Below are 12235 nucleotides of genomic sequence, written 5' to 3'. Positions count from 1 at the left end.
CCGGGGGATCCGGGTTCTGGGAAGAGAAACTTGCGGGCGCGGCCGGGGACAGGAGGCGGGGGGCGCTCGGCGGGGGCTCCTCGCCGCCCCTCACCGGCGCCGCCCGCGGTCCCAGAAGCCGGCTCCCGCCTGCTCGCTGGGCATCTGAAGGCTGGGCTACTGGCCTCGCCGGGTAGCCACCGCTCAACGGCTGCGGCCGCCCTGCCCCGCCCGGAGGGAGGGGCCGCCCGCGCAGCGCGGGGTCCTGCGTAGCCGGCCGGGGACTCAGAGGCCGCCGCCGCGCACCCGGAGCCTGCACCTCCGCCCCCTCCCACGCCTTCTCCACCCTCCCGGGACCCGCGGCCACCCCGGCCCACCTGGTCCCCCCGCGGGACGTCTCCAGGTACCCCGCGTGGTGCCTCTCAGGATCCCGGGCGCGCAGCGCGGCCCCCGGAGCTCCAGCCCACCCCTCCTACCTCGCGCGGGGTTCCCAAGCCTCTCCGGGCCCCAGACCCCCTCCCGTAGGTCCCCAGAGCGGCCCTGGGCAGACCCCCTCGAGCCCCGCGGGCATGCTCCGCCTCCTGGCGCTGCTGCTCCCGCTGCTGCCGCCGTCGCCGGTGAGCGCCCCGGAGCCCTCCGCTCAGGACGTGAGCCTGGGAGTGGTGAGTGCTGGGGTCTTCGCGCTCCTAGGATCTGCGGGGTGGGGGTGGGGTCCGGATGAGGCTGGGGGCTGATTCAGTTGCCAAAGAGTGACTGGGGATGGGGTCTGGGGAACCCAGATTCTTGGCCCCATTTTTTCGGGGGCTGGGATTTGAAGATCTGTTGAGGGGTAGGGATGGGGAGGTGGAGGACAGGACTGTTGGGTCCGGACACAAGCCAGGTCTGGAGAGCTTGGGCTTTGAGATAGACAACAGGCGGTCACCTGGGGACCCCCTGTGCCCCCCTGTGCTCCGGATGCCCGGATGTGGGGCAAGGGGGGGCAGCTTCCAGAATGGTGGTAGAAAGGGGGTGTCTCTCCCACTCATCCCGCTTCACCTGTTCCCTCCTTTGGTCTAGGAGTGGCTGACCCGCTATGGCTATCTGCCACCACCCCACCCTGCCCAAGCCCAGCTGCAGAGCCCTGCAAAGCTGAGGGATGCTATCAAGGTCATGCAGAGGTTTGCTGGCCTACCTGAGACAGGCATCCTGGGTAGGTAGACCCCCACCCTTCCCCAACCCTCCGCAGCCCTGCCTCTGCACCCAGCCTGACCATTAGCCAGCAGTAGCTAAACCTCAGCATGCACCTGAATCACAAGATCTGCAAAACGCTGGTCTTGGAGCCAAACCCATAAGATTCTCAGGCATTCCTTTTTCAATAAGTATTTGCTAAGAATCTCTTACGTGTAAGGCCATTTTAGGCTCTGCTGGTGCAGTGATGAACAAAGCAGAAAAGGTCCCTGCTCTCATGGGACTCACACACACAGTTTGCGAACAGACATATGCGAGATAATTTCAGTTAGTTATTTGTGTTTTGAAGAAGATAAAATGCTAGTCAGGGCAGATCACTCTGGAAGGTGTCATGGGTTGAGAGGAGCTCACATGACATAAAGAACTCATAAGATGCAAGTAGGAGGAGCCAGCCATGGGAAAATGTGGGAGAAGAGTGTCCTGGGGAAGTGCAAAGACCCTGTGGTAGGCTCAAGCTGGTGTACCTGTGAGGAGAAGAGATTAAAAAGTTAAACAAGAACCTGACTGGGAATGGGGTGGGTGGCGATGGTTAAAAGGTGTTTGGGATTGATTACAAGCATGATAAACCACTGGAGGGTTTGAAGGAGGGAGGCCATTGGATTGGCTTTACAGTTGAAGCTTCCTCTGCTTGCTTATGGAGACTGGAGGGTGGGAGTGGAGACCAGGAAGGAGGCAATTGAATCCAGGGTACATATTTTGGAGGTAGCACTGAGCGGGGAAGAGAGAACTTGGGGGATGCTGGCTATCTACAAGGGAGGTAGGGCCTTTCTCTGTCCTGTCCACTGGATACTTTTTGTCACCTCAACCAATAAGGTGAGGTTTGATCTTCATTTGAAGATGGGGGGGCAGCTGGGAAGAGAGCTGAGCTAGGAAAGGGGATTCCAGGCATATCTAATCTGGGATACTGGACACCCCAAAACCTGGGGGCTTTGGATTTTAGGATGTGGTGAGGACTAGGGACCTACAGTGCGAGGTATGGACGAGCAATGTTCCAAGGGGCTCCGGCCTCTATGAGAGGAATCTGCATGCAACCCTGGGGCTCCTTTCTCCAGAGTCCAGGCACCGGGGCCCAGGGAACCAGGAACCCCAGATCCCAGATCTGATCACCACATGGAGGCAGCCAGTCCGTCCAGGGCTCAGTTAAGAGGGTGACACCGCCCTGAAGAGCAGAGTCCCAATTTGACCCGAGCTGGCTACCAGACCTGGAGAGCCCGTGTTCACATCCAAGCCGCGGGGCCTCCTGGGTCAAGTTGTTTAACGTCTCTAAGCCTCAGTGTGTCTGCGTAGGAAGTTAGCTGGTAGCTACAGGTAGACAACGGGGTAGAGCAGGTTGTCCTACTGCTGATCCCCTTCCCCCCAAACCCTTTCTCCTAGACCGCGTGACGATGGCCACCATGCAGAGGCCCCGCTGCTCCCTGCCCGATGTGCTGGGGGTGGCCGAGCTGGTCAGGCGACGCCGGCGCCGGCGCCGATACGCTCTGAGCAGCAGCAAGTGGGAGAAGCGAACCCTAACGTGGAGGTAGGTCCCGGGACACACCCCGCCCGCCTGCCTGCTGGGCCTGGCATGGAATAGCTGCCTTCTGTCTCCCCAGGGTTCGCTCTTTCCCCCAGAGCTCAGCACTGACCGCGGAGACAGTGCGGACCCTCATGCACCATGCCCTGAGCACCTGGGGCATTGAGTCAGGCCTCAGATTCCAGGAGCTGGATTCTCAGGACCCAACAGAACCCGACATCCTCATCGACTTCGCCCGGGCATATCACCAGGACAGTTATCCCTTCGACGGGCAGGGAGGTACCCTCGCCCACGCCTTCTTCCCCGGGGAGCACCCCATCTCTGGGGACACTCATTTTGATGATGAGGAGACCTGGACTTACGGCTCAAAAGGTATGATCTCCCTATTCTGAGACATGCTCTCCTCAGGTCTGTCTTTAAGAATTCGGTTTCAATCACATATATTGATGGAGACTGTAGCGGTTGGGCTTCTCCAGAGAAACAGAACCAGTAGGTTGCGTGTGTGTGAGTGCACAGTGATTTATTTCAAGGAATTGGCTCACGGCATTGTGGAGGCCAGCAAACCCAAAATCTGTAGGACAGGTACACAAGACTGGGAATTCAAGTGAGAGTTGGTGCTGCAGTCCTGGGTCTGATATCTGCAGAGCAAGCAGGTGGCTGGAAGCCCAGGTTTGATTTCTGTGTTGCAATCTGGAGGCAGAATTCCTTTCTCTCTGGGAAACCTCTGGTTTTGGTCTTAGGGCCTTCAACTGCTTAGACGAGGCCCACCCACCATGGCCCACAATCTGCTTTACTTAGAGTCCACTGATTGTAGATGTTAATCACGTCTACAAAATAACCTATACAACAGCATCTACACTGGTGTTTGACTAGACCACTGGGCACCCTAGTCTGGCTAAGTTGACACGGAAAATTACCCATCACCGAGGCCTCTCAGGCATCCCAGCCCTGAGCTATGGACTTAAAGAGGTGAAAACAGCTCCTTCCAGCAGCTGAGTCAGAATAGTAACCGGCAGTTGCTACACACTGTGATGCAACTTGGGGGAATCCTAGCAGAGGAAGTCCTCTAGCCTCCGGTGCTCAGAAGAGAGGCCTACCCAAAGCCTTTGACTGACAGGGCTTCCTAGAAGTGGTGACTTTGTTCATCCCACATATGTATACTGAAGGCCAACTAGCACATGAGGTCCTGTTCCCCCAGGGTATGGGGGGACTACGGGGAGGACGCAGAGAAAAGAGCAAGTCAGTGAGCTCGCTGAGTCCAGGTCATCAGGGGGAGGGGCACAGGGGGCCATCTGGGGCTGGGAGTTTGAAATAGAGTGTTGGGAGGCAGGCTGTAGAGAACAGATGGATGGTGTGTCTCATAACACAGAGGGCCTTGGAAGCACAGGGACAGAATGGGGAGGATGGAGGAAGGGATTGGGGGCCATGGAAGGTCGGGCATTCTGGAAACGCCACTGGCTGCAGGGTCCAGAAAAGATGGTGATAGGAGTCAGAGGACAGTTGAGTCGGGATGGGCAAAGAGTGGGGTCTAACTGAACCCTGGGGGCAGAGGGGGTGGGAGGAAGTGGTGATGGTTCAGGGGCCCCTGGAGGTGGAAGGACAGGCTCTCGGAAGGCAGAGGGGAGTTCAGGTTGGCTGCGCGTTGGCTGCCCTTGTGGGCCATTCAATGTGGGCGATGCTTTCATGGTCAAGTGTCTCGCTCTAGAACTGGGACTTCTCAGACTTGGGTCAGGTTCTCCATTAGTGCAGCTCAAGATGAAAGTTCTTGTGCAAGCAGTTTCTCAGGGTATGTTCTCGAAGGAAAGGGAAATAAAAGCGGGCTAGGGAAAGCAGCTAAGTCAGGATGTGGTCTCAGCTGAGAGGAGCCCGACCCACATTGCTGGTCCCGCCTGGAGGTCAGGGTTCCAGGTCTTCTAGTCACTCCACAAGCCGCCATTGGCTGTAAGCCGTGGCAGGGAGGCTGGCCAGGAGGGAGAGCTGTTTTCCAGGGTGGGGGGCATCCGGGAGAGGGACACACAGGCTCTGACTTGGACGAGGTGCCCATAGCATCCACAGAAGTGAGGTTGTGTAACGCAGCCTTTAAGCACACTGGCTAGAAGCGAACTCTGGTCAGGGCTCAGTTTCATCATCTGAGAAATGGGGGTTATAATAGTACCTGCTGGCAGGTGGGCTTGTAATTCCCCTATAGCTGTCAACACGAGCCCCGCACACAGTAGCACTATGAGCACAGGCTTCTATGAGCTGGCCTGGTGGCATTCAGAGGTTGGTAAGGTTCTGGGAGGGGAGTGTAGGATGTGAAGGTCAAGCACAGAGCTGTGGAGAGCCCCACAGTGAAGGGGAGGAGAGAATGAGAGGAGGAACCAAGGGAAATGGAGAAAGAACAGGTCCACAGGTGACCAGGAATGAGAGTGACAAGGGACTCAGGCAGCAGTAGGCAGGGCAGCAACCAGGCCAGTATGTTACATGGGCCTGGATTTGATCATCTAAGGACAAAGTAACCTTGGTGCCTACAGACTTGGCAGGTGGGGGAGGAGTCCTGACCAGCGTGAAATGAGGCGTGAGAGGGGCTGAGTAAGTGAAAACTGAGTTTGGACCACTGACCACAGAACTTGCTAGGGAAGGTCAGGTGGGTGAGGCGGGCAGATAGGTACTGGGGTGGCTTAGGATGAGGGAGACTTGAGCACTTTGTGATGTTGGGTGAGCCAAAAGAAAGAAAGAGATGGGGAATGGATGAATAGATTCATGCATGGATAGATTGATGGATGGATGGACAAATGGATGGATGGATGGATGGATGGATGGACGGATGGATGGATGGATGGATGGATAGATTGATGGATGGATAGATAGATTACTGGATGGATGGACAAGTGGATGGATGGATGGACAGGTGGATGGATGGATGGATGGATGGATGGATGGATGGATTACTGGATGGATGGACAAGTGGATGGATGGATGGACAGGTGGATGGATGGATGGATGGATGGATGGATGGATGGATGGATGGACAAGTGGATGGATAGATGGATAGATTGCTGGATGGATGGACAGGTGGATGGATAGATTACTGGATGGATGGATGTACAAGTGGATGGATGGATGGATGGATGGATGGATGGATGGATGGACAAGTGGATGGATGAATGGATGGACAAGTGGATGGACGGATGGATGGATGGATGGACAAGTGGATGGACGGATGGATAGATTGCTAGATGGATGGACAGGTGGATGGATGGATGGATGGATGGATGGATGGATGGATGGATGGATAGATAGATTACTGGATGGATGGACAAGTGGACAGATGGATGGATAGATTGCTGGATGGATGGACAGGTGGATGGATGGATGGATGGATGGACAGGTGGATGGATGGATGGATGGATGGATGGATGGATGGACAAGTGGACAGATGGATGGATAGATTGCTGGATGGATGGACAGGTGAATGGATGGATGGATGGATGGATGGATGGATGGACAAGTGGATGGATAGATTGATGGATGCATGGACAGGTGGATGGATGGATGGACAGGTAGATGGATGGATGGATAGATTGATGGATAGATGGATGGACAAGTGGATGGATGGATGGATAGATTGCTGGATGGATGGACAAGTGGATGGATGGTTGGATGGACAAGTGGATGGATGGATGGATAGATTGCTGGATGGATGGACAGGTGAATGGATGGATGGATGGATGGATGGATGGATGGATAGATTGATGGATGGATGGACAAGTGGATGGATGGATGGATGGATGGACAAGTGGATGGATGGATGGATAGATTGCTGGATGGATGGACAAGTGGATGGACAGGTGGATGGATGGACAGAAGGATGGATGGATGGATGGATGGATGGATGGACAGGTGATGGATGGATGGATGGATGGATGGATGGACAAGTGGATGGTTGGATGGATAGATTGCTGGATGGATGGATGCAGAGATTACTGGATGGATGGACAAGTGGATGGATGGATGGATGGACAAGTGGATGGATGAATGGATAGATTGCTGGATAGATGGACAGGTGGGTGGATGGATGGACAGGTGGATGGATGGATGCATGCATGAATGGAAGGATGGATGGATGGATAGACACATGGATGCAGGGATGGATGGAGGGATGGGTGGGGCATTGTTCTTGTCCTTTTGGAGGTAAGTGAAGCAAGGTCCTTGCACAGGGCAGGGCAGGGCAGGAGGTGAGTGTGGGGGAGGTGGAGCTGTCTGCCCAGGCACACAGGAAGTTACAGATTACATCGGCTGGCCTGTCTTGATGAAATAGGAAACACATTTGTCAGCATTTGTCACCTAAGAGTTGGGAGCCAGAGCTGGGGTGCAGCCTGAGGGGCCATGTGCCTGGCGTTCAGGCTAATGGAGAGCACAGAGGAGCTGTCCGTTGAGGTCTAGAGCAGAGCTGAGCGGAGGTGTCAAGGACCCCGAAGAAAGGCCACCTGGGATCTCATGGCTGGGGCTGCAGTGGTGTGTCTTCCCCCAGCTGCAAAGCAGGAGAAGGTGCAAGGAAGGGTGTGGCCAGAGGAGAGGCAAAGCAGGGGTAGGAGGGGTGAGGTGAGGGAAGAAGGACATGTACTTGATGTGGACACCAAACTTCCTCCAGTTTCTCAGAAAAAGGCTCCAGGGCAATAAGAAAACCACAGCCAACAAAATTCTTCAGTACCTGTGCAGTTTGACCCAGACCATCTGAAGTCACTGCTGAAAGGCAGGACGGTGTAGGCAGAGGACTTGGCTATACCATCACTGGACTCGACCTCCCTGTGCCTTAGTTTCCTACCCATCAAATGAGGACAGGAAGAAGAGGTTTTATGAGAGGAAAATGTGGGCACGTACTCACTACTCTTCTTAAGACTTGCTCACCCATTTCTTTCTTATACTCTCATCCAGCAGCCCTTAGGGGTTGAGAGAAATTTGCTTTTCAGATCACCAGGTCCCTTCCAATAAACCCACTTTCAGCAGCACTGGCCCAAGTTAGAGATTTGCATGCAGTCGATCAGCATCTGTGGACATCGGGCCTCCTTGGGCGGCTGCTTGCCTCTCTTGCCATCTTGCTGTTGTGGTCTCTTGGCCTCTCAGCGGCGGGAGAAGAAGCTGGCCTGCGGATCAATGAGGAGCTGGGATTCGGCCAGCAACTGAGAGCGTGAAGAGGCTCATCCTGGCACCCAGGCTGGTCCCCAAGGAAGAGGCTGTGGTCAGAGAGGCTGGGTACAAGGCTGGCCGCCAGGGCCAGCAGGCTGTGGTCTGAGAGTGCCTGCCTGAGGAGGTGGATGGACTGCAGAGGCCGGAAGGCAGCCAGGACCCTGGGGAGGCAGGAGAAGGGTGGAGGCTGTGGGAAGGGGGAGATGGGGGAGGGTGACAGAGGACTGAGGGGGTGGGAGCGGGGTGAAGGTCTTGGGGACAGAGGCTGAGGGGACCATGGGAGGGGAGTTCTGACCACAGACAAGCCTAGAGGAGGGAAACTCCAGGGACTGGGCCTTCTGGGAGAGAGAGAAATGCATCCCTATGTTCCTGTTTCCCCCAGAGTGTTCCTTATGGACAGGCTTCCCTGCCTGGGGGCCGGCTTCCTCTGTCCAGACTGTCTCCTCCTGCCCCTTCCCTAACCTCTTCCATGGGTCTCTTCAGCCCGCTCCCCAAGTTTCCAGAACTGCCAAATAAGGCTACTAAAAAAAAAATCTACCAAATAAGTGAACACACAAAAGAAGGACAAAATGGCTCACGGAAGGGTCTGGGGACAGCCATCTCTGGAGGATCTCCTGGTTGCTCCCCTCTGCCAGCAGGCCCCACTCCAGGGGCTTCCAGGCTGCCTCCCTTCCTGGTGTGGGGGAGGGGCACAGGTCTAGTCCATGTTCCCTCCTTCCCCAGATGGCGAGGGGACTGACCTGTTCGCTGTGGCTGTCCATGAGTTTGGCCACGCTCTGGGCCTGGGCCACTCCTCAGCACCCAACTCGATTATGAGGCCCTTCTACCAGGGCCCGGTTGGCGAACCCCACAAGTACCGCCTGTCCCAGGACGACCGCGAAGGCCTGCAGCAGCTCTACGGTATGGGGGCGGGAGAGGGGTGCTCTGTCCCCGGCCTCCGCTGCAGCAGAGCAGGAAACTCAGGCCTTGCTAACTCTCTCTCCACAGGGAAGGTGCCCGAAACCCCCTACGATAAGCCCACAAGAAAACCCCTGGCCCCTGCTCCCCCGCCCCCTGCCCTGCCCCCGGACAGGTGAGTCCCCTCCAGCTGCACGACCCAGGGTGAAGTCCCTAACCTCAGGGTGGTCCTTGGTGAGATGGGCGTGGTGAGCGTCCCTAGCCCATGGGACTGTCCTAACAGTTAAGCCAAGAGACCAGGAGCCCCGGCCCTCTCTGCTCACCTCTCCTTTCCTCCCTAGCCCCTCTCTTCCCGTCCCCGACCGATGTGACGGCAATTTCGATGCCATTGCTAACATCCGCGGTGAGATATTCTTCTTCAAAGGTGAGTCAGTTACTCCGGATCTCCCGACCCCACAGAGTTGGGTTTTTTCCCCCAGGATGCAGCACTTTAAGGGCTAAAACCACAAAACAAGGCCACTCTACCCGAGCCATGCGCCGGGAGGGAGATCTGTTGCTGTCTCATGCCCCCACGCCCGCCCCTTTCCCACCACAGGCCCCTGGTTCTGGCGCCTGCAGCCCTCGGGCCAGCTGGTGTCCCCCCGGCCCGCGCGGCTCCATCGCTTCTGGGAGGGGCTGCCCGCGGAGGTGAAGGTCATCCAGGCCGCCTATGCCAGGCATCCCGACGGCCGCATCCTGCTGTTCAGCGGTGAGTAGGGGCCGGGACAGCGCTGGGGCCCGCGCCCGCGGAGTGGGGGCGGGGGCGCACCTGCTCACCTGCGCGGCCCTCCCCTGCCGCGCCCCGCAGGCCCCCAGTTCTGGGTGTTCCAAGACCGGCAGCTGGAGGGCGCCCCGCGGCCGCTCACCGAGCTGGGGCTGCCGGCGGGAGAGGAGGTGGACGCCGTGTTCTCGTGGCCGCTGAACGGGAAGACCTACCTGATCCGGGGCGGGCGCTACTGGCGCTACGACGAGGCGGCGGCGCGCCCAGACCCCGGCTACCCGCGCGACCTGAGTCTTTGGGAAGGGGCTCCTCACGCCCCGGACGATGTCAGCGTCAGCAACGCAGGTGGGAGAAGGTGCTGGGAGGGGCTGGAGGCCCTGGGCACGGGGAGAGGGGTCCTCCTGGGGGTTTCGGGGAGCTCTCGGGAGAGACGCGGCGCGGTGGGAGAAGCAGCCTGGACCGGCCCCGAAGTGTCTCCTCTCTTCCGCGCAGGTGACACCTACTTCTTCAAGGGCGCCCACTACTGGCGTTTTCCCAAGGGCAGCGTCAAGGCCGATCCTGACTCCCCCCAGCCCATGGGCCCCAAGTGGCTGGACTGCCCGGCCCCTAGCGCCCGTCCACATTCCCCCCGGCCCCCCAGGGCGACCCTGGAACCGGGGACCTGCGATTGTTCTTGCGAAATCAATGAGGCCTCAGGGAGGCCGTCGCTGTCCTTCCTGCTGTCCCTTCTGGCCCTGCTGGTGGGGGGCGTCGCTTCCCCTTAAGGGGGACGGGTCTCCCACCGCGGGTCTGTGTTTAGGGGGGTGGTGCTGAGTCGCTGCGGAGGTGCATCCTCTCTTCCCAGGGGCGGGACTCTGCAGGGACGCAGATGGGAGCATGTGGGTGGAGCTAAGCCTTGGAGACTGGGGAGAAAGCTGGCGCTTAGACTGGGCAGGTCAGGTGCACGGCGTCGCCTCCCTTGCCCCACCCGCGCGGTTGCGGGGGTACCAGTGCGCACTCCTCCCGCCCGACGCTCCTTTTCCCGGAATAGCTGGTATTTCTTAGAGCGCAGCCGCCGCGGAGGGACGCCTTAACAACCCCCTTCAGGACGACAGCGGCTCTTAGGAGCAGCTCTGGGCTGTTCGGGCTTTGGAGGAACGGCCTGACTGGGAAACTGAACCACTGCCTCTGTCTCCACCCGCTGCTCGGAGTTTCCCAGGAATGTCCCACTCTGTCCCGCTTCCAAGACACTGGTCAATGCCACAGGGTTGGAGACCCCAGACCCAGCCCTGAAACTACCCCTGAGCACACGTAGGTGTGTCTTGGGTGACATCAGTGGCCACCCAGGCGACCCTCCACAACGTAGGCCCCATGCACCTGCTTTCTGGTCACTACTCTGTACCCAGTACTGTCCCCGCTCAACAGAACACCCTCCTAGCCCTACAAATCCTCTCCATGCCTCCACACCAGAGTATCTGCCGCTTCCCTCAAGGAGAACTCTGGGATTCTCCTCAGCTCTGTGCGGTGTGGATTTAGCTCCCCTCAGTCCAGGGCACTGCTTCCTCAGCACCTCTGGGTGATAAGTGGGTGGACCACCTCACTCACCCTCGCAGGACTCCCCGCAGAATTCAGGATCTAAATCAGTGCCTCTGGAGCTATACTTCTAGAATATTCTACATCAGAATCACCTGGGGAACTTAAAAATGCAGACTTCAAAACAAAAACAAAAACCTACAGAATTCAGGGTCTAAATCAGTGCCTCTGGAACTATACTTCTGGAATATTGCACATCAAAATCACCTGGGGAACTTAAAAACACAGACCTCAAAAAACAAATGAAACAAACAAAAACAAACTTGCAGACCTCACACCCTCATCCTGAGAGCAAAAGTCTGCATTTGAGTAAGCTTGGAGGTGGGCAAGGAAGCTGGGACAGCAGCTGGGAACCCTGTCCTGTGGTTTTCCTGTGTCTCTGCCATGTTCTCCCTCCTAGGGGCCAAGCTCTTGACATTCCCAGAGAGTCAGATTGATGGCCCTGGTCTATGGGTGGGGGACTTAGGCACCATTCTTGGGATGCCCTCCAGCCCACAAAGCTGCCTGGGGTGGGGACTGAGGGTGGAAATCCCAGAATGCAGGGAGGTTGCCTGCCTGTCAGTCAGTCAGGGGATGGGGGGGGGGGTCGGTTCGTGGGCTGCAACAAGCCGACCAGTAGGAAGGCAACAACCAGAGGTCTTCAACCAGTCCATGACCTGGATCCTAAGCTGCCGGAAATCCAGAAATCCGGGCCTCTGTCAGGATCCTTTCAAAAGAGGTGGAGGAGGAAACTTGTATTTTAAAATCTTACAAGCCTCATACAGGAGGACAAAGAAAATGAAAGCCCTTCTTTGCTTCTGAGCACAGAGGGACCTGGCATGAGTTTGGCCACAAGAGCTTGATAGACCTGAATCTCACTCTGTTCTGTAGACGAAGGTGGGGTTCAGAGTTGATGGGTGTTGGGGCAGCAGATGGAGAGGGAATGAGTGGGAGAAGAAAGCAGAGAGGGGAACCCAAAAGTCGGCCAGGGGAGCTCAGAGGATCAGCGTCCAAGGTGAAATCTGTACTATCATTGCTCCGTGGAAACTTCTCTAGTTTTTAAAAATGTATTTAGTATACTTCAGGAAAATGCCACGTCAAATTATTAGTTTTATTTATTTTTTAATGGTGTGGTCCCA

General features: G+C 57.0%; 1 protein-coding gene across 1 annotated transcript; it reads left to right on the top strand.

Moving 5' to 3' along the window:
• The first annotated feature begins 410 nt into the window (after window positions 1–410).
• MMP25 (matrix metallopeptidase 25) lies at window positions 411–12222 on the top strand. Its single transcript, XM_004750586.3, has 10 exons — window positions 411–641; window positions 1036–1168; window positions 2581–2725; window positions 2799–3091; window positions 8612–8788; window positions 8876–8960; window positions 9127–9209; window positions 9381–9533; window positions 9633–9890; window positions 10038–12222. The coding sequence occupies exons 1-10, from the start codon at window positions 549–551 to the stop codon at window positions 10307–10309; spliced, it is 1692 nt and encodes a 563-aa protein (XP_004750643.1). The 5' UTR covers window positions 411–548; the 3' UTR covers window positions 10310–12222.
• Window positions 12223–12235: the final 13 nt, after the last annotated feature.

Source organism: Mustela putorius, unplaced genomic scaffold (genome assembly GCF_011764305.1).
Source record: "Mustela putorius furo isolate JIRA1106 unplaced genomic scaffold, ASM1176430v1.1 tig00004007_pilon_pilon_pilon, whole genome shotgun sequence".
NCBI classification, from domain to species: domain Eukaryota; kingdom Metazoa; phylum Chordata; class Mammalia; order Carnivora; family Mustelidae; genus Mustela; species Mustela putorius.
Note: the sequence above shows the minus strand (reverse complement) of the source record. Positions and strands in the feature narration are given on the sequence as shown.